The following is a 22580-nucleotide window of genomic DNA, read 5'->3' as shown; positions in this document are numbered from 1 at the left end:
TACAAACAGAGTCATAACTTTTGCGAACATAAGAGGGAGTGAGTTTGAGAGCGTCGACGTATTAGCAGTTCTTGCCTCAGGAACTGCACCAGTCAGTTTCCCGCTTCAGTGGAAGCTCGACGACGCAGCGGCGAAATCGAACGCCGACGAGGGGAAGGGGAACGACGAGTTTCTGATCGGCGATCAGTGTCAAGACGTCTCGGTGAAAATGGAGACACGGCGGCGTATTGTGGTGCGTAGGTGGGCGTTTCAAAGGTGGTAGGCGTTGTTGGGGCGCGGCGGCGACAGAAGCGCGCCACATGGCCAGCAATGCCGCAGGCGAAGCAGATAGGCCGTTTGTCTTGAGTGCGCCATGTCGCGGTTGGACGAAAAAACTGCGGTGACTGTCGGGCAACAGGAAATGAAGCCGGATGCATGGGCGATGAAAAGGAAGCTGGCGGCGGAGGAGGCCGTGCAACCACGGCTACGTAACTGAGCGGCAACGACGTAGGGTGAGTGGGAAAGTCGGCATAAGGCAGCGGCACACTCATAGGTGGGGAGGTTGGAGGAGCTGCAGGAAGCGCTTCCGATATCTGATTCCGGATGGCTTGCTGTAGCGTTGGAGTCAAAGCTGCCGAAGGTGAGTCGCTGTGAGGCAGCAGCGATAGCTGCCTGGCCACCTCTTCACGAATAAAATCTTTTATATGTTGCGATAGGGTCGAGTTGGGCAGAAGGTCGGCAGAAACCGCAATGCTCGAGACGGAATCGGCGAGCTGAATGTTTTGGCGAGCGATGGAACGTTGGCGGCGCAGCTCGTCAAAGCTCTGACATAGGTTAGTAAGGACTGATACGCTCGTTGGGCTTTTTGCCAGCAGCATCTGGAATGCGCCGTCCTCTATGCCCTTGAGGATATGCTTAATCTTGTCATCCTCTGACATGGTGGGATTTACCCGCTTGCACAAATCGAGAACATCCTCCATGTAGCTGGTGAATGTCTCTCCAGGCTGCTGTGCGCGCTGGCGCAGACGCTGTTCAGCGCGTAGCTTACGCACAGCGGGGCGATCAAACACTTCGGCAAAAAGGGTCTTAAATGCTGACCAGCTTGAAAAGTCTGATTCGTGGTTGAAGAACCACAGTTTGGCTACGTCGGCGAGGTAGAAGGACACATAGGACAGCTTAGCCTGGTCGTCCCATTTGTTATGGGCACTTACACGTTCGTACGATGAGAGCAAGGCTTCCACGTCGTGTTCGGCGGTCCCACTGAAAATGGGTGGATCGCGATGAAGAGGGACGCCGGCGCAGACGACAGTGGCAGCCGGTGGTGCAGGCAACGAAGTGGCTGGATCAGGCATAGTGCAGGGCGATCGTGTTGGTGTTGGCAGGGTTCGAGTGCGGAGCTCCAGGACGAGGCGAAGGATCTCAGCAACCTCCACCAAATGCGACGAGGTTTATTGTCGTCGATAACGTTGTAAGAACGCTAGGTACTGGTAGGCACTGCAAGGGCTATTTGTAGTACGGGGTTCTCTCGCGATCACGGCACGGTCCTTCGTCTTCCTCCTCAGTCGGCACATACCCAGGGGCGCCTCTGCTTCATTACAATATCAACACTGTTGGTGCATTTCTGCCGTCATCGTCGCCGTCGTTGTGATGTTCCGTATACAGTCCAAGGGCCATAACATCGTCGCCGCGTGCCGTATGCTGTATGTGCGAGCACGGTGTAAGAATAAGCAAGAGAGGTGCTGACACTCTCCCCACAACGCGCGCGAAAGCGCCGCCCGCTGGCGTCCAGATTATGTTCGGCTCGGTTACAGCTCGGTCGGCACCGTCGTAGGAGGCGCTGCGGAATGCGGTCCCAGCCTCGGCGGCGAGGCGCGTGCTGCCGCTGCTTCGTCTTCCTGCTTGCACGTGCGACCGCGCTGTTTTGAAGGCACGCTGTTTGTTCGCGTGAGTTTCATGAGCTTGTGCTTGGGTATTGTCGCCACGGGCCCTCGACAAAGATAGCAGCGGCCTTCTGAGGGGCGTTTGAAATGGCTAGAAAGGGCTTCGTTCCGAACTGCAATTCTGGATACTGTGCTTGTGCGGAGTGTGTGCCTTTATTCAAAGCGCCGTCCGACAGCGGTCGTCTAGAGCAGTGGCGCCGTGCAAATCTGAGGGAAGACCGAACTCTGTTGCCTACCGACCATGTCTGCGCCAAGCATTTTTCAGAGGATCTGATATCGACGGCATATTAAGCGGAACTCGATAAAAGGGTTCCCACCTTGTTTCCGAACTGTCCAAAGAACCTCACACGACGGTAAAATAAACCTCGAAAGCCGCTGCGGAAGAGAAAGCCTTCTGTGTGCCACTGCAGTTTGTGCAAATTTTGCTGCATGTACAAGATATATACTGGGTGGTTTAACTATCATGCACCAAGATTTAAAACTATGCAAATGTCAGGTAGCTGGACAGAACCAAGGTAATGTTGTCTGCCGTGGCTTGCAGATACTCAGATTTTTTGCATTCCGCCTAATTACATAATTATTTTCATAATTGATTAATCAACAATTCTAATGCTATAATTGGATAAAAAGTGTGAACGAGAGAATTGTACAGCAACATGGAAAACTCGATACAGCTTTCTGTTGCTCAATACGTGATACATAAACGTGTTTTCCGAGCGTGAAAGAAACCCGCGAATACACGCAAAATTGCAGCGCGACTGGCTGCTCGAGGCACTTTGCGTGTATTCGTGAGCTTCTTTCACGCTCGGAAAAACACTTCTACGTAGCGCGTAATGAGCAATAGAAAGCTGTATCGGGAGTCTTTCATGTTGCTCTACAATTTTCTCATTGACACTTGTAATCGAATTATAATATTTGAGAAGTTGATAAATTAATTAAGACTACTTACGTAATTAGGCGGAATGTAAAAATAATCTGAGTTTCTCTAAGGGACGGCAACAACATTACTATGGTTCTGTCCAGCTACGTGACATTTGCAATTTTTAAATCTTTGTGCACCCTGTATGATACTGGTGTTTTCTGTGAAGATGTGTGCCAGATTTTCAAATTTGTTCCATCCTGGCTACTGATATTTTTTTACAATGCGCGTGCGGTGTATAGTACGCGCTTGCATGTTTTTATCCAACATTTTCCCACTGTGGGAGAGTATGAGAGCGCAAGCTTTTGGGATGGTTATCCCCTATTAAAGTTATCTAGCTGCTTCATGCACAAACGTTTTTCGTATTCTGTCTTTGCAAAGAAAATGTATATGGAATTATTGCGTGGTGGGTGTAAGTGTATTTGTGGAAGGCTGTAGCATGCATTGTCAAACACGCTTACATTGGCATATTCTCATATGCAATTTAAGAAAAAACAAAGTCACCTCTTTTTTTAGATCGTGCAAGAGCCACTAAGCCCTCAATGGACGAAAGCCAAATGAGTAATATACACGGTCTATGTTAAGTGGAATTGAAATTAAAAAAAAGGCATTCGCTCAGGTTTTCATCAGTAAACTGTATTAATGATGCTGTAATCCAAGATAAGACGCCTGCCTTCGTCCCGCCTAATAAATTCCCATTTGAAAGAGTTTTTACGTAACTGATGTGCATTCTCATCATAAGTTCTAGCCATCAACAGTCACTTTGCTATAGTTCGTTGCATATCGCAAGCTTGCGCCGTGTCATTTCTTTAAGTTTTATCGCGGCCACGCTGAATTCGCGCAACGATGCTTGAATGGTTTTCTCAGGGAATGGAAGCAGCGATAAGCATGAAATACAACATTTGCTGTGCAGTCACTATTTTCTTCTGATCGAGGGGTAGCACGTGGGCTAACGCTTTTATTTTTTTATGCTTGGATGAACGCCTAGACCAGACGAAACAAATTGTGCGCGAGAGCGTAACATGAGTGGGATTTGAGTGCTGCACGACGGATCCGTGTTCACGTCATTCACGCCCTACACAAAGAACCTCCATGTTAGCGAAGCATTAAGCCTGGTATACTTATCCTTAAATCTGAAATACCGGATTTCCTTCGAGATTTGAGTTTTACTCACTCCACTATGAACGAAAATTAAGCAGAAGCAGGGCAATGTCAAGCCGCCGGCGCCGCTACGCTGGGACCGCTGACCGCGGCGCCATCTATCGGCTCGCAGCAGAGCTACTCGGTTCTCCCGCGCGCTGCCGAACATAATCTAGACACTCGTGAGCGCGCAGTGTCAACACCTAAATGTTTTTGCACCGTGTGTGCGAGTGAAAGCGTGCGAGGGTGAGCCGACCGTGGCGGCTGTCTCGCTCGCGCAAGGGAGGAAAGCGGGGTCGTAGCGCACCGTCCTTCGTATCGTCGCACGACCGGGGGGGAGGGGATTAAGGGGGAGAGGCGTTCTACCCTTGCGGATGCTGCGTATGGCGCGGCCGAGCGAGCCCTACCTTGAAAGTGATTTGCTCCGAGTGCTGATAGCTTCGTGTTCGCTGTGTTTTCGCTGCTCAGTTCGGGTTGAAGCGAGAGGCAGCACGAAGGTCAATTCGCTCGCAGCTTCTCATGCCAATAAGTATGCCAAATCATGCCAGTAAGTATGTAGACTGCGGAACCAATGTTGTGTACTTTCTCCCGCTCTGGTGTGGGCGAGTGTGCTATCGTGAGCAATATGAAAAGGAACACGCGAACGCGTGGCAAATAGCCTCGAAACCGAGCTACAGCGATAAGGCCGTTTCACATGGAGCGATTTCACATGTTTCACATGTCGCGATTTCACATGTTTCACATGTCGCGCACGTCGCAGAGCGATTTTCGCTGGCAGCTTTCACATATGCGTCTTTGACCGCGCGATTTCCGTCGCAGCGACGCCCAAGGTTGATCCCTGCTCACAAAGTATCCATGCCTGCATCGTTAAATAAAAACATGGAAACTAGTCAAATATTACAATTTCATATTATTTTTTGAAAATAGAATAATACACAATTTTTCAGCACTTAAACGCGTTGAGCCTTTGCGATCGCTTAGTCCGCAGCTGCGGCGAGTGAAAATGTTGCACAAACCGCATAAGGGTGCGACGTGGTGGGGTGGTCTTGTGTTGTACTCTCTAGTTGTGTTGTTGCGGTACGATGGAAGCCACTATTCTCCTGGAGGAGTATTTGCTTCTCCAAAAGAAGCTAATAAGTGTGCAAGTGCCTGGAACAATTTGTAGCAATGAAGACGTCGACAACGGCGACGATCATGAGGGTACGTGCCGTATGTTGAAGGCGGCGTCAGCTCCCGACTGGATAGCATGCAGCTTCTCCTTTTAAATGAATTGTACGAGCTGGAGAAAATAAAAATTGTTGACGAAGCTCCCGAGTCACAGGCGCTGGTGGGTACGTACGCTCTGTTAAAACATTGAAAGTGGTACGCGACATTGCTCCGCTGAGATTCCAACACGCGGTAAAATAGGAAAGCGCCTATTTCGACGGCGCTTGCTGTTACGTCACGTTGCTCCGCCCATATCGCGCCGATCGCTGCGACTCGGCGACGGAAATTCCAACATGTTGGAATCCCGTCGCGGAGAGCCCGCGACGTCGCAGCGGTCGCTGAGCGACGGAATTCTCTGTGTCGCTGTGTGAAAATCGCGCCATGTGAAACAGCCTATACGCGGGGAAAGGGGGGCGCTCTTCCGCTAACTGTTGGCACTCCCACCGGGCCTGCGTTTGTCGAAAACGGCAGTATATAGAGTGACCTAGAATTGGAGAGTGCCCGGAACGAGCTTCAAAAAGTGAAGCCAAACGACCGTAACGCCACTTGGGGCGCTGCGATCGGTAGCACACTAGGGTGCCTCGATGCCCAGCGCCGCCGCGGCGCTGGCATCGAGGCACACAGCCCGCCGTGGCTCAGAGGTAGAATGTCTGCTTACCACGCAAAAAACCGAGGTTCGAATCTCGGAAGGAGACAATGTTTTTCCGTTCTTTGTACTACTTCAAGCAATGGCTCAAGGCTCAGTCACACTAGGCCGACACGGCACCGATTTTGGCCAGCCGACTGTTGGCCACAGCGTTTTCCGTCATGTAGACTGCTGTCTGCAACAGTCGGCTGGCCAAAATCGGTGCCGTATCGGCCTAGTGTGAATGAGCCTTGAGCACGCCTTGAGCCATTGCTTGAGCGCACAGCGGAGCCTGTCAAGCAGGCGTCGGCGGGGTTTTGTATGCGTGCAGTTCTTGGAGGCCATGCTTTAGTTGGAATAGTTTTGTTGATTCCCGTGAGGTGGCGCGGCAAACATTATCGTTCACTGCAAAACATTGTTATTTTGTTATTATTTCTTCAGCTTCTGCATGACTTTTTGTTGCATTGCATAGCAACGGAAGCAAGTGTTAAGCAGCAGTATAAAGAATTAAAAAATCAACGCATGAAGTAGTAAAAAGAACGGAAAAATATTGTCTCCTGCCGAGATTCGAACCCCGGTTTTTTGCGTGGGAAGCAGACATTCTACCTCTGAGCCACGGCGGGCTCTGTGCTACCGATCGCAGCGCCCCAAGCGGCGTTACGGTCATTTGGCTTCACTTTCAATGCATTGAAAACGCAGCCGTTCCGGGCACTCTCCATGTTCTAGTATACTCTAACGGCAGCTTACGACGTTTCACTGGCCGCCGAAAGCCGGTAAGACGGTTATGTGCCGCAGTGACTTACAGCGAGTAATTTTTTTCTTTCATGTATGTTTTTTTTTATTTTTTGTTCTTTGTGCAACCGTATGAAGAACTTTTAGACCTTGGCTCGTATTTTCAATCAATTTCTATATCAGTTGACGCGATGAATTTCTTACGCTTAAAAGAGTGCTACTTTTGACCATGCTTCTGCTCACAAAGTTACCAGTAACCGCAATACCAAACAGTTATCACTGTGCGCTGGCGAGTAGAAGTTACGCACTCTGTGTAAACAGACTCATGGTGGGAGTACCAACAGTTATTAGAACAGCGTCCCCCTTTCCACATTGTTTTCGACGGCGGCCGCCGCGTATCGCCATAGCAGGGTTCGAGGCTATCTGACACGCGCTCCTGTGTGCTCTTTCATATTGCTCACAATAGTACATAGGGAAAACGGGCCGGTGCATCATTGTAAGACTTGGGGAGGATGACTTGTCCTTGGACAAGATTGATTACGCGCATGTATCGGTGCATTGCCGACAATGCAAGTGTAAGCCACGGCTTAAGAAAAGAGCCGTTTTGTTCAAGCACACTGAAGTATACTGATTAGTCGTGGAGGCAGCCTACATAGAGCGGAAGGGCGGGTGGTATATTCGCCAGCCTTCAATCGCGCTTTGTCAGCAGGAACTAGAGTACTTAGATAGCTGGATACGGTAACAGATGCGATGTAACCACGTGTCCTAGTTGTTTTCCTTCGCCTTGCTGTGAGATTGCCTGTGTCGCTTATATTCCTTGGTGTGCCTATCAGTAGACTTAGCTGTGAGTCAGCGCTCGGCCTATGTTCTTTCACCCTGTCCTTCGTTTTAAATGCGAATCATTTCTTGGCGAACATTTGGCACTTCGACAGTATCTATCTATCTATCTATCTATCTATCTATCTATCTATCTATCTATCTATCTATCTATCTATCTATCTATCTATCTATCTATCTATCTATCTATCTATCTATCTATCTATCTATCTATCTATCTATCTATCTATCTATCTATCTATCTATCTATCTATCTATCTATCTAGACACCTACGTCTTGGCGCTCCCATGGTCGTATAGTTAACTTGGTATTTACCAAAATTGGCATAGTATAACAGTGTATGACGAACGTGAATGACAGGTCATGACATGATTTTCATGACATGGGTGTCATGTAGGTCATGAAACAGCCGCCTAAAATGACATTGACCCATCGAAAAACTTAACATACCCTAAGGCCCGCACAGGCCTTAGTGATTAGTCGAATCAGGCAATTCATAATGACCCTGATTTTCTTCCTACAGAGACTTCCCTAAACCCATACAACCTGCGACATATCGCAATAAAAGCACCAAAAGTAAGATCAAATTACGGCTTCAAGACCCTTAAACATCAGATGATTGCCTTTTTGAATGAAAATAACATTTTCAGCATCTTATCTATGGCTGTAAAAATCCGACAGCCTACAAGAGAAAAATTATAGAACTATTAATGACATAAGTGGGCTTGTCCTTTGGGGGTACGTGTGCTGTGTCAAGGAGGCTACTTATTTTTGTTTATGCCTACCTTACGTTGTAATACCCTGTGTTTTCCACACAAAGTTTTAGCTAGTGCCTCTGTTATGCAGTTCAGTTTTTGTTTTTTTTCCTCTCCTGTGTCAGATGCCATTGTACTCCCTCAGGCACCTGACATGGGAGTGGCTCTGAGCTTTGCTTTTCTTTATCACCATATATTGATTTTTGCTTTTGTTTTGTTATTATGCCAACAAGTGTTGACGCATATGCTACGTTGCTAATGCATTGATTGATTTACTCTTCGTTTTGTTTGCAACCCCTCCGAGTGCAATATGCGTATAATGGGGAGAAGGCCCTCGTCAGGCATTGTGCCTTTTGGCCTCCTCCCTGGAGTGTATTCACTTCAAATAGGGCTTGCCCTACCAAATCCTGAACATGGAAGAGGAAAGGCAGACCGACGCGATACTTCGAACAGCTTTCAAGGCGGCTCTAGGCCTGCCAAAATGTACCTCCACGGAGCGCATGCTAGCTTTGAGAGTACACAATACTTTCGACGAACTGAGGCAGGCCACTCTGATGCGAAAGAGGGAGCGCCTCAGCTTCACAAAAACTGGTAGGGCAATATTGGCGCGACTTAATACCCCAGCATACCCGATTTATCTCACCGAACAAGCCGTACCTCTCCCTCCTTCGGTGAGATACAATATTACGGTAGCTCCAATTCCCAAGAACACGCATCCCGAGTACAACAAGGAAAGGCGTAAAACACGCGCACAACATATTCAATTGATGTACTCCAATAACGCTAGGTACAATACGTACTACACGGACGGATCTGCGTATGCAGAGGCAACCGGGCAGCGCTACCAAAGGAGGTACGCCCTGGCAGTCGTGAATGCGAGCAGCCAGCAGCAAATTACCGCGTCGGCCACCGCCCCACCTCGGCCGTAATGTTAGCAGTGGCGCTCGCTCACACGGAGTGTTCGGAAAGTCACTGACTAGACATGTTTCTCAAGGGGCACGTGACTGCGCTAGAGTCGCGATAATCCCCAAATCGTTCAACCACCGCCATCGCCTACCCTGGTGCCCGGGCCACGAGGGGGTACAGGGGAACGAACAGGCTAACGCGTTAGCTCGAGCGTCTACTAACAGGGGTATTCCTCCATCTAAATATATTACACGCCATGTATCCCACTCGCTATAGGGCCAAGTGCCCTTGGTGCGGGGGCATACCTACCCTAATACACGTAACCTGGGAGTGCACTAAGCACCCTCATAGGTCAACTAACAATATGACTATGGAGCAGCGGGAGGCACAGCTCGCCCGTTCCGACTTGGCAGGACAAAAGTCCTTAATTAGCCAGTTCAGGGAGGCGGCAGCGGCCAGTGGTTCCCTGGACTGAGGGGCTCCGACCACCGCTCCTGAAAATATTTTCCTGTCAAATAAACTTTCTCTTTCTATATATATATATATAAACACTAAAAAACACTGAAATGGGTTCTGACGGGGGTAGTAAGTGAAGGAAACGCTAAAGGATGATGGTAGAAGCTATAGTCATGAGCATGACTCAGTAAAAGTGACAATGACTCAGCAAAAACAATTAACACCCAAAAAACACCGAGATGAGTTCTCACGCGCTTACAAGTGAAGGACACACTAAAGGATGATAGCAGAAGTCATAGTCATGAGCATGACTCAGCAAAAAGTACAATGACTCAATGAGAAACGGTTCACACTCAAAAACCACTGAAATGGGTTCTGACGTAGGTGCTAAGTGAAGGCAACATTAAAGGACCATGTCAGAAGTCATATTCATCAGCATGACTCAGCAAAAATAACAATGGCTCTGGAAAGAAATGAACACTCGAAAACCACTGAAATGGGTTCGGACGTGGGTACTAAGTGAAGGAAACACTAAAGGATGGTGGTAGAAGCTATAGTCATGAGCATGACTCAGCAAAAGTGACAATGACTCAGCAATAAAAGATTAACACTCAAAAATCAATGTAATGGGTTCGGATGTGGTACTAAGTGAAGGAAAAGGCTAAACATTGGTGCTCGAGGTCATAGTCATGAGCACGACTAAGGCTTTTGCCTTAAGGTCTGTCAGGCCTAGCTAAAGGGACTTCTCATGACTCATGACATGAATGGCATGACATGTGTGTCAGGTAGGTCATGAAACAGCTGCCTAAGTCCTGGTGCTCTCATGGTCGTTTCGTTAACTTGGCAGGCTCCCCGGGGAGCACACTGCTTGGCATAACATCGATTCCCACAGGGCGTGGGAACTTGCGGCTTTTTTTCGCGATGTTACCATTATGAACGCCATGCTGCGCCGCGGCCGGAGTAGGAGAGATGCGCGCTAACCCAAGCTAACCTGCCCGCTTTCCCTCATAGCGCGCGCACATCACCCCCCTCCCTCCGCCCCTTGCGCGCGCAAGAAACCGCCACATGAAGCGAGAATTCTGGGCTCACCCTCACACGCTTTCCTTAGGACCTGCAGCATACGACTGGCGGCCATTATCTTATCGCTCTTGGACTTTAAACGGTACCTCACGGCGACGACGACGGCGGAAATTTGCCAGGAGCTTGTCTATAATCGCTATCACAATAAAAGCGTTATAGATGCAAAATGGTGACGTATAACTTGCAGGGCGACTTGCTGCAGTAACTAATGCCATTAATTAAAAAATTAATTAAATTATGGGGTTTTACGTGCCAAAACCACGATCTGATTATGAGGCACGCCGTAGTGGGGGACTCCGGAAATTTAGACCACCTGGGGTTCTTTAACGTGCACCTAAATGAGGTGTGCTCGCTTTCGTACGTTCTCTTCGAGACGCCGAAAATCGATTTGTGTACTGCAATGTTCGGGTGCAGTGACTAAGAAAAATCGAATGCCTGATTACGACACGGTAGTTAGTAACACGTTACTTTTTCTATAGTGCGGCAATTCTGCAGCAAATAGGGGTTATCCATTTCATCGTATTACTGTCGGTTGAAAGTTATAATTAACACACGTACAGGGTAGCGTAAGCCGTATGCGCATAGAACTTATTTTAGTCCATCACGCTGTAGTTCTTGCCTATCACATTCAGCTTCGGCGGTGTGAGAAATCTTCATAATGCTGCGATTAACCGCGGCCTTTCCTGCGTAGAGTTGGTGCAATATCTATAAAATGTTGCAAAACAAGTGATGGCTGCTGTACGCCCAAATTCGTTGAGTCATCTATCTGCTAAGTGCGGATCACAATGACTTTGCCATAACACTAATGCCCTTTTAACTTCTCTAATGATTCACTGTTGCCAGTTCGGGTTGTTACGTTATCGATGATTGTTAGGTTGAGTGTTAATCATATCATGGGTGGGGTGTTCTTCAATGTGGTTCCGTGTATTTGACATTTGTGTACAACTACGAAAACGTAGGAATGCTGCAGCGCCGATACTCTTAGCTGCCTCGCCTCTCCATTGTAGATGTTTACTGCGGCTATATCGTTACCATATAGTTGTCGTGCTAATGAGACTTCTTTCCAGGAGCTCCTCTCCTCGGCAAGTCTAAGAAGAAGGAGCAGATATGTTATACACCTGCAACTGCGTGATCGTGGGCTTGGTGACTGGTCTTGGAGTTGCGCTCCTGCAGTACCTCATGGGAAGGAAGAGGCAAAAAGGTCTGCCACCAGGTCCCAATGGCTTCCCCTTTATCGGCTACCTTCCCTTCGTGATTAAACACTGGGATGTCGAAGCACTCCGGAAGAAGTACGGTAACGTGTTCGGGTGAGTTTTCAGCGATGTGTTCGAAGAGTATTTATTTCATAGAACGTGCGACAGTGCTGCTGGTAAAACAAAAGAAAACGTGTCTTCTAATGGTAAATAACGCTTTTCGGCAAATAATATGCCAAAATACACAAGCCTACCCTCGCACCCCTCAAGCACACCCTCGCAAGCACAAGCACACCCTCGAAAGCACCGCGGTGCTTAGCTTTTTGCGCGGGAACCTTTTGTCGCAAAAATTTATCAAGCACGTAATGAAACGTACTGCCTCCTTCACACCGCGGGTGGCGCTGGCAACCCATTATATACACAAGCACGTTTAAGGACTATACAGGTAATAACCACAATAGCCCCTTCAGACATGAAATATGTTCGACTGTCGATACATGTGTGAAACACACATAAATTTATGCCCCGGTGCTTGAGATTCCAGTGAAAGCAAATGAAGGTGGTAGAATGAGTCTAAGTGCATTTAAATGAGTCAGAATAATTACAGAGTAACTAAATATTTGAATATTGTAAAGTCAGTCGTGCTATGTTTCTTCATAAAAAGGATTGGAGCACCCGCTCGAATTACATGGACAAGTTATTTATTGGCCACGAGAATTTCAAGAAAGAAAAGAACGGTAGGCGACCCTAATCTTTCATTTAGGTGTCGCTTATTGGCACTCGCACCGCGGCGTTGGTGTTCTATGAATTGGTGTGCGGTACTCAGTGATTTCTAAATAATTCTCATTATTCCAGACACTTCAGTAACTCATCTTGTAACTAAGCTTATGCTCTGGTATATTTATAATTAAACCCATGAATTTTGTACTGCACTATTTTCTTTCTGTTTCTTCTGATTTATTTTGAATTTCGTCCCCGCTAATGAGTGATTTATAAGTAATTATAAATATTACAGACACTTCAGTAACTCAACATGTAACTAAACGTATGCTCTGATATCAAATATATAATGAAACCTATGAATTTTGTACTGTACTATGTTAATTTCTATTTGTCCTGATTTATTTTGAATTTCGACCCCAGTCGTCTGAGGAGGTGAACGGGAAGTTAACTAATTCTAATTATTCCAGACACTTCAGTAACTCAACTTGTAACTAAACTTATGCTCTGATATTATATCTATAATGAAACTCGCGAATTTTGTACTGTACTGCTTTTTTTTTCTATTTGTTTCTGAATTTCATTCCCGGTCGTCTCAGGAGGTGAACCGGAAGTGCTGCGCAAGAAACAAGAGTGTCACTCGATTCTCATGCCTCTACAAAAGTATTTCGAGCTTGCTACCGACATGCCCCACGTCAAACATCACGTAAAACACGGTAGTGCCTTCACAAAAGCAGTGTTCTGTAACGATACATATCACTCAGAAAATGGAAGTAATATAGGCTATGAGAATGTTCAATTTACCCTAAGCTACATGCTACTACAGTTTGTGCTCTATTCCTTGCTACCACCGCATGCACAGAAATGGCAAAAATAGGTCGTGTCCACAAGCGTGGACGCCGTATCTGATGGGGATAGACTGCATAGCGCCTACATTGAAGAAACGCAGTTGTTGTAGCTGAGGAAGGAAGCTGCTACGCTGACAAGCGCGCTTGTTGAAACGCTGGCTACAGTCTGAGCCTTCCCTTCGCACACGGTCGATCGCATTAATTTTCCATGGCGGTGGCAGCAGTCTCGTCAGAGTTGCCTCACTGGCTATAGCAATAGCAGTTAATGTGAAATTTCTCGGACAAAATTCTGCATTGACCTGGCAATTCGACCTTCACTGAACCTTGCAACGCGAATGACACCATTCACTTTGCGCTCTGTTAGTGGTGGCAGTTGGTGTAGCGTAAGTCTTATCGGTACTTTCGCTCAGCGATGCTGGAACTGTACATGCGATCTCGCGCATTTAGGAATGCGAAATGTTTCTCGGCTGTGCTCATCCCGGGCGCTGCCTTCCGCGTGGCGCTTGCGCACAGCTTGCTCATGCCAACCCAGAATCTGGCAATTGTAATTTTCGCTGGCATTTTCCTAAACAGTGTTGTACAATTTGTGACAGAAAAGATAGAACCTCAGAAAGCATGGAATATTTTTTTTGAAGAAACGTCTGGAATTCTTTGAACGGTAGTTTTTGAGCGTATATTAAAATAGAAGCTAATTATTTATGATCATGCAGGGAAAGAAAACTTGTAACAATTTTTGTAATGCCTGACCGTTCGATCGAATACATAGCTCAACTGTAATGTTTACTTCCTCTTGCCACATCTAGCTACGTTCCTATTGTTCATGCCAAGCAACTGAAATTGCACTGGAGGAACAATTTAGCAAGTGTATTCTTCTATGCTAAGGATACGTTCTGAGCCACTTACGGTCCGAGTGAGATATGGGTGCTCTGCTAAGGTGGTCCGAATAAACATGCAGGTAACTGGAGAATCTCTTGGTTTCGAGAAGTCTAGGCCGGGTTGCGAAGTACATGTTTTTATACCACAACCCGTTCTTTAGCAACCTCGTGGTGTGACAATTTCACGAGTGTTGCCTTACATTTTTTTGTATGATGATGATGCGTGCGGTTTTTTGGGGCAAGCGTGACGGATGGTCCTTGCGCCAAGTCTAAAACTATTGATCTCCCAGTAAAAAGCAGTAAAGGCGCATATATGCATCTGCTCGCAGGCTCAAGGTCGGGAGCCGTTACGTGGTGTTCTTATGCGACTTCGACTCAGTGAAGGAAGCCCTCACGCACAATGCGCTGTTGGACCGGCCAGAAGAGTTTCCACTGAATATCAGTGACACGAAAAGTAAGCGCGAATATCGTGTCATAGTACGTGAGTGTACACCTGGCAAAATGCAAACACGCCCGTGTCCAGTGCATCGGGGGCACGTTAAAGATCCCCTTGTGGTCAAAATTAATCCGGAGCTCACCACTAAGGCGTGCCTCATGATCAAATCGTGGTTTTGGCACGTGAAATCCCAGAATGTTATTATGCAGCATTGCGCAGAGCAACAAATTTATCGCTAACACCCTTCAAGAAAAAAAAAAGAACAGCGCAAATGAAACGAGTATGAAAAGAAGACAGGCACACCAGACAGGTAGCGCCTGTCTGTTGTACCTGTCTTCTTTTCGTCCTCGTCTCTTTTGCGCTCTTTTTATTGCGATAGCAATTATATGGACACTTCAACGGGATTTCTGCCGTCGGCGTCGCCGTGATGTTCCGTATAGATTCCAAGGGCGATAAAATCGTCGCCGCGCGCCGTATGCGCGAGTAAAAGCGCGCGGGGGACGCGCGCTATCACGGAGAGCCAACGCACGGTGGAAAGCAAACGCGATTGTCGCGCGAAAGGCCGGGGGGGGGGGGGGCATGGGGGGGGGTGGGGGAGGGAGGCGGGGAGACGCTGTGCTACGGCACCAAATGCTTATCTTGCAACCCAGCGCAAGGGGCAACTGGCAACGCAATCTCCCACGCGAAAGCAAAAAAAAAAAAAAAAAAAAAAAAAAAAGCGGGGAGGCAGCGCGGGAGGGAGGGGGGGAGCAGCTTCTACTCTGCCAACAAATACGCTTGCACTGGCTGTGGTGGCCGTCGCCCGCACCGTCTCTTATCTCCACACGGCTCTGACCTTTGTAAATGCCGCTCAGTTTCCGTTGAAGCGATAGACCGCACGCTTCTTCGCCCGCTGGCTGCAGCGGCTGCGCTTGCTGCCAGCGTTTTGACAGTCGTTGGCTGCGGTCATTCAGTGTGATCTATTCATGTTTGCTTGTGCGCGATGACACCACGCTTGTCAATTCAGTTAGAAAGCGAATGTGTCCAACTTTATGCGGCCGATAACACTACTCTACTATCCCTACTCCGAATAGCTGTCTACCAATTTGCTATCGCAATTGATGCTTCGCCTTTCGGGCGAAACTGCGACATTTTTTCTTGAAGTGTGTTACACCAACTTGCCCACATCAAGCTCGTTCTGCTTCATATCACTAACACAAATGTGTTTCGATTTTGTAATAATACTCGTATAGCTCCACGTAAAACTGTTCCGTACTGTTAGGTTATGCAACGAGCAAAACGCTGTTCTCGCAGTTGAGTGGCTACAGGTATAATAGTTTTTTCGTTATTATGCTGAACTTTACATGCAACGTCAAGATATCTACATTGCTTCATGCCTCACTCCAGCTTTATGCAATATATATTTATCGGCCTGGACCGAGCGGTAACTCCGGCCCTTGACGGTATAAAGGTGCTTGCGGCTTTTTTATTGCGATAGCAATTATATGGACACTCGAAGCGGATTTCTGCCGTCAGCATCGCCGTGAGGTTCTCTATAAAGTCCAAGGGCGATAAGATCGTCGCCGCGCGCCGTATGCTGTATGTGCGAGTGAAAGCGTGCGAGGGACGCGCGCTTTCACGGAGAGCGAACGCACGGTGGAGAGCATACACGCCGTCTTCTGTCGTGCGGGATGGGATGGAGGCAGGGGAGGCAACGTTTAGCTGTGGCACCAAATGCGTATCTTGCGACCAAGCGCAAGGTGAACTCGCGACTCAATCTCCCCCGCGAAAGAAGGAAACCAGGAAGGGAGCGCGGGAGGGAGGGGGTGCGGCTTCTACTCTGCCAGCAACTGTGTACTTGTACTTTGCGCGGCTGCGAGCTATCGCGCGCACCGTATCTTGCAAGCGATCTCCACACGGCTCTGACCTTTGTGTGCGCTGTGCATTCGACCGCTCAGTTTCCGTTGAAGCGACAGACCGCACGAACCTTCGCTCGCTGCGGCGGCTGCGCTTGCTGCCTGCGTTTTGACAGTGGTTGTCTGCGGTCATCCAGTGTAATCAAATCAAGTTTGCTTGTGCGCGCTGACACTACGCTTGTTAATACAGTCAGTAAGCGAATGTGTCCAAGTTTATGCAGCCGCTAAAACTACTATCCTTACTCCGTATAGCTACCTATCTACGAATTTGCTATCGCAATGGATGCTTCGCCTTTCAGGCGAAACTGCGACATTTTTTCATTCCATCGCTCTTTGTGCGGTCCTTAACTTGTTCTCGAGCTTCCTTGTTAACCTGCATGCTTCTGCCCCATATGTTAGCACGTGTAGAATGCAATGATTGTACTCTTTTCTTTTCAACAACAGTGGTAAGCTCCCAGTCGGGATTTGGCAATGCCTGCCGTATGCACTCCAACCCAATTTTATTATCGTGTAAATTTCTTTCTTGTGATCAGGGTCCCCTGTGAGTAATTGACCTAGATAAACGTACTCCTTTACAGACTCTAGAGGCTGACTGGCGATCCTGAATTCTTGTTCACTTGCCAGGCTATTGAACATTATGTTTGTCTTCTGCATATTAATCTTCAACCCATCTCTTATACTTCCTCGGATTAAGGTTCTCAATAATTTGTTCTGATTCGTCCCCATTGTTGCTGAATAGGACAATATCATCTGGAAACCATCGGTTGCTGAGATATTCGCCGTTGATCCTCACTCCTAAGCCTTCCCAGTCTAAGAGCTTCAATACTTCTTCTAAGCACGCAGTGAATAGCATTCGAGAGATTGTGTCTCCTTGCCTGACTCCTTTCTTGATAGGTAACTTTCTGCTTTTCTTGTGGAGAACCAAGGTTGCCGTGGAATCCTTGTAGACATTTGCCAAGATATTCACGTATGCCTCCTGTACTCCTTGATTACGCAATGCCTCTATGACTGCTGGGATCTCTACTGAATCAAACGCCTTTTCATAATCTATGAAAGCCATCTAGAGAGGTTGGTTGTACTCCTCAGATTTCTCGATTACCTGATTGATAACATGGATGTGATCCATCGAAGAATATCCGATCCTGAAGCCAGCCTGTTCTCTTGGTTGGCTGAAGTCAAGTGTTGCCCTGATTCTTTTGGAAATTATGTTGGTGAATATATTATACAATACTGAATGCAAGCTAACGGGCCTATAATTCTTCAATTCTTTAGCGTCTCCCTTCTTATGGATTAGTATAATGTTGGCGTTCTTCCAGCTCTCTGGCACACTTGCAGTCGTGAGGCATTGCGTTAGAGGGCCGCAAGCTTTTCAAGCATATCTTTACCACCTTTGAATAAATAGACTGTTATTCCATCTTCTGCAGCAGCATTTCCCCTGGTCATGTCTTTCAAGGCCCTTCTAACTTCATCGCTAGTTATAGAAGGAGCCTCTGTATCCTGTTCATCCCTGCTTTGAATGAAAGGAGCTTGGCTGCTCTGGGACACTGTACAGGTCAGCATACAATTCTTCCGCTGCTTTTACTGTGTCATCAAAATTGCTGATGATATATTACCCTGGTTATCTTTCAGAGCATACATCTTGCTTTGTCCTATATGCCAAGCTTTCTTCTCACTGATTTCATGCTGCGTCCATATTTTACTGCTTCTTCAGTTTTTTCAATGTTATAATTTGGAATATCGCTTACTTTCTTCTTGATCGGTTATGACAGTTCATCGAATTCTATCTGGTCTCTCTAGTTGTACACTTTCATACTTTGTCGTTATTGGGTCCTTTGCTAGTTAGGAGAGCTTAGCTACTGGTTGCCTTGGTGCCTTACCTCCCTCTTCAATTGCTGCTTCTGAGATTAGCATAGTTACGCTTTCTTTCAGTACCTCTATGTTGTCTTCATCTTCCTATTCTAAAGCTGCATATTTGTTTGCAAGCACCAGCCTGAATTGGTCTGCTTTTCCCTTACTGCGTCTAGGTTGGCTTGTTTCTTCATGATGCAATTTATTCTTTCTCTCGTCAAATTGAGAGAAATCCTAGACCTCACTAACCTATGGTCACTGCACTTTACCCTACGTAACACTTCTTGATCCTGCATTATGCTGGGATCGGCAGAGAGTATGAAATCTATTCCATCCCTTTTTTTCCATTAGGGCTTTTCCAGGTCCACTTCCTGTTGCTGCGCTTCCTGAAGAAGGTATTGATTATTCGGAGCCTATTCCTTTCCGCGAATTCTACCAACATCTCTCCTCTAGTGTTCCTAGAATTGATGCCGTAGTTGCCAATTGCTTGCTTACAAGCCTTCTTTTCCCACACTTTTGCATTGAAGTTGCTCATGACTACCGTATACTGAGTTTGCGCCTTTCTCATTGCTAATTCAACATCTTCCTCCTATTCAGCTTTATTACGATGACTGCTACCCTCTCATTAATGCTATAGAATTCGTAAATGTTGCCCGCTATATATTTGTTGACTAGAGATCCTACCCCGAATTCTCTCTTATCTTGAAGACCTTTGTAGCAGAGGACGTGGCGTTAGTCAGCACTGTGTAAGATTCACCAGTTGTTCCAACCTTACTAAGGCCAATAATATCGCAGGCAATGCCTGATAATTCCTCAAATAGCCCTGCTAAGCTAGCCTCACTCAATAGGGTGCGCGTGTTGAATGTTGCCAGATTCATTTTCCAGTTTATAATAAAGATATTGTGTTATAGAAACTCAGAAAAGTTTGTAAACATTTCGCCTTTATACGTCTGCCCCCCCCCCCCCCCCCGCGCCCCCTCCTTCTTTTTCTTTGTGTGTTTAGCGTTCCAGCAACTTATTCGGTATAGTTTCCAGCAAACATGAAGTTATCAATATTCTTGTTTCAGTTTCGAATAGGTATGACCCGCTTACAGACCAAAATGTATTGGAAAGGCTCATCTAAGCAAAGGTTGTCGCCTGCTTTTGTAGGAGCACGGTAGGAGTAAGGAAGCAATGGGTTACGCTGAGCCGACTAACACGCATGGGCGAACTGTGTAACGGTGGAAGTAATTCATTTTAACAGCGTAAGGGGGCTGTTTATGCCGGCCTAGCAACCACCTCGCGGAGCGGCGTGCGCTTCGCCTCCTCTCCGTGCAGTGCACATGTTGCCTTGACATAGGACGCGAAGGAGAGGGAAGGAAAGCATGCGCGCGTGACGCGCTATGCTCGGGAGAGAGAAAGAGCAAATGAGAGCGAGAGAGAGTACGCGCTTTGCGCGCTATGCTCGGGAGAGAAAGAGAAAACTAGAGAGAGAGAAACAAATTGTAGCAGCACCAACGAGGTAACGCGCAGAGGTGCTGCCGACGCCATCCGCGCTTCACCGTTTCCTCGCATTAGCGCCGAACACTCGCGGTGTCCGTGACTGCAGCAGGCGCCTCTGGCGGTGACTGCCGAGCTCCCACCAGCTGCGTGCTACTGGGCATGCGCCTTGACGTCATCCCAGCGTGTCATCTGCAGCGCGCCGCCCCTACACTGTGCATAGCTTTCGCCCTTCTTCCCCTACGTGTGTTCGGACTGCAAGTGCTTCGCGAGGCGTTCCCCGATGCCACGGACTACGAGGTACTTTTACACTTCGTATATATGCTTTTAAACTTCGTATAACTTAGCATCACTTGGTGTGATGAGTAGTGCGCGACACAATGCGGTGACTTTTGTGGTGCGCGACACGGTGTGGTGATGCGCGACGGTGATATTTGTGGTGTGCGACAAGGTGCGTTGCATTTCAAACAAGAAGCAGACGACAAGGAGAGCGCGCGCCGCTCTACCGCGCCGCGCCGAAAACGACGCCGCCGAAGACCGTCCGGCGCGTGAACAGGCGGCGCAAGAAAAGAAATCAAAAGAAGAAAAGCCAATCCAATCACAGAGGAACACGGAGCCTCGAGCCGCCAATGAGAAATCGACGAATCAACCAGAGCAGCAGAAAAAGGAGCCGCGCTGGCAGTAGGGGGAGGAGTTCCAGAAGCGACACCAGGACAAGGTCGGCCACCGGATCGGGAGCTGAAGACGGCCGTCGGGTTCCGGACCCGAGCCACCAGGACTTCACCCGGCCGGGGCCTCCTGCCAACCCGTTCCTGGGAGTCGCCACTCTTCCTGATCGTAAACAGCTGCCCGAGGCCGGCAAGCGACTGCGCCCGTGGGCAGGACGAGAGCTGTCGGGCTACGGGCCCGAGCTCCACGACCAGCTGCCCGGCCAGAACGCCGCCGCCGTCAATCCCTGCTGCCAAGCCGCCTGCCTTCCCGGGAATCGCCACCCTGCCCGATAATCTACTGCTGCTGCCCGAGGCCGGTGAGCGTCTGCGTCCGTGGGCAGAACCTGAGCTGTCGGGCTACGAGCCCGAGTGCCACGATCAGCTGCCCGACCAGAACGCCACCACCGTCGGCTCGTGCTGCCGAGCCGCCTGTCTTCTCCCACCGAGCCAGAGCTGCCACGCTCTGGCAGCCTGTACGACGTTCCGACACGACTTTTGGTGAGACCAACACCGCTTATCTCGTCGTCTCGTCTCCGCTGCTCCGCGTCGAGACTATAGCACGAGCACATGCCCGCTTCCTGCCCGAACTTGCCCGATATGATTAAGCGTTCTAGCTACATGTTTTCATATTATCTTTGTGTGTTTGTTTTTATGGGTTAATTTTCGTTTCTAGTTTCATTAAAAGTTTGTGTGTGTGTTTCCCAACCAACGGCTTTGTCCCCGATTGGGTTCTGGGAGGCTCCGCCTCAGAGAACCGCCAGAAAACATTAACACAAAAGAACCTGCTCATCACACTTGGCATTACTTCGTATAACTTAGCATCACGTCGTATAGCCAGGACCAGCTAGGAACCGATCAGCTCCGCTGTGTCTTTAGCCTTGCGCCACTAGAGCAACCTACCCGATTTTTTGTTAATCAGAAATTACGGGAAAGTCAGTACTGCAGCACCGGACTACGTAACCTACCCACTAGTTTTCCCCGCCCTTGTATCAGACGAAAGCAGTGCATGCATTAACGTACCGCAATGACCACCTAGTTTCTTGAGAATGGCATCAAACTTCCTTCGTGATATGCTTAAGGCGTTGGGCAGCAACAAAATCGGAATGTCTGTGGCAAACGGAGTGGGCGACCGAACACGCAGAAGGCGCTGAACAGACAAACACACTATTACAGCGCAGGCACCGTAGCTGAAGGCCAAATCCTGGAGTTCATTGTTAAAAAAGGGCTGACAAACATTATGAGTGCGCCAGGAAAACGGAGCAGCAATTCCGAGAAGCCAACGCCGTACACGCAAGTGTACACACTGATGACTAGCAGACGACGCCAGGAGCAGTCCACACTCAGCGTGTTGACGACTACTCGGCTCGATTTCGCAGGAAATATTGCCGTGGACTATTCCGTACATACCGGTCGTAAAACCTGCAGACTCGCTTTTCAAAAACCCGCGCAGAGCAGAACGGCCAACAGCTTCAAGTTACCTTCACGTGACGAGCGCGCGCGCGGTGCGGCAGCGGAATCGCCCGATTGACGTCACACGCGAGAGGGCGCCACTCAACTATCTCGGGGCGAATATCCTCCATGTGTCTTCAGGCGGCATGGGTAAGGCTGGCTATCCTTGCTCTGCCATAGTTGCGGTATCTAAAACCTTCCTTCCAAAAATTAAGTCGAAGCTGAAAGCCAAACTGGTAGGATGAAAAGGGCCGAAAGTTATCCTTTATGTGCGCTAAGTGGCTCACAACAAGAAGGAAGTGGCTGACAGGTACAAGGATACCTATTGTTTTCATGGTACCACGGAAGTTGACTGGCTTGTGCCCACGCATTTAAGTACAGCAAAAGCTGTCCCAGTACACAAAGAAACACTCTAGTCCGAACTCTAGGACGCGTAAGGCGACGGCCGCTACATAAAAAAAATAAAGGTGTGGCCCGTTGCGTGGCGCCGCAATGGCGTCTCGGGCCTAGTTCTCCTCGCGCCCGCTCTGGCGCCACTGCTCTGGTACATG

At 48.3% G+C, this 22580-nt stretch overlaps 2 protein-coding genes across 2 annotated transcripts in view; one reads left to right on the top strand and one right to left on the bottom strand.

Annotated features, from left to right (window-relative positions):
* LOC119463577 (protein timeless-like) overlaps positions 1-8636 on the bottom strand; it is a 43779-nt gene extending 35143 nt beyond the window's left edge. The window contains 1 exon segment of the mRNA XM_049655277.1: positions 8622-8636. Coding sequence (XP_049511234.1) covers positions 8622-8636 — 15 coding nt within the window.
* Positions 8637-11683: 3047 nt separating this feature from the next.
* LOC119463576 (cytochrome P450 2L1-like) lies at positions 11684-22068 on the top strand. The gene is made up of 3 exons (XM_049655276.1): positions 11684-11883; positions 14542-14666; positions 22031-22068. The coding sequence occupies exons 1-3, from the start codon at positions 11684-11686 to the stop codon at positions 22066-22068; spliced, it is 363 nt and encodes a 120-aa protein (XP_049511233.1).
* Positions 22069-22580: the final 512 nt, after the last annotated feature.

The sequence above is a fragment of the Dermacentor silvarum genome, chromosome 9 (assembly GCF_013339745.2).
Source record: "Dermacentor silvarum isolate Dsil-2018 chromosome 9, BIME_Dsil_1.4, whole genome shotgun sequence".
NCBI classification, from domain to species: domain Eukaryota; kingdom Metazoa; phylum Arthropoda; class Arachnida; order Ixodida; family Ixodidae; genus Dermacentor; species Dermacentor silvarum.
The sequence above is the reverse complement of the archived record's forward strand: the minus strand, read 5'-3'. Positions and strand labels throughout refer to the sequence as shown.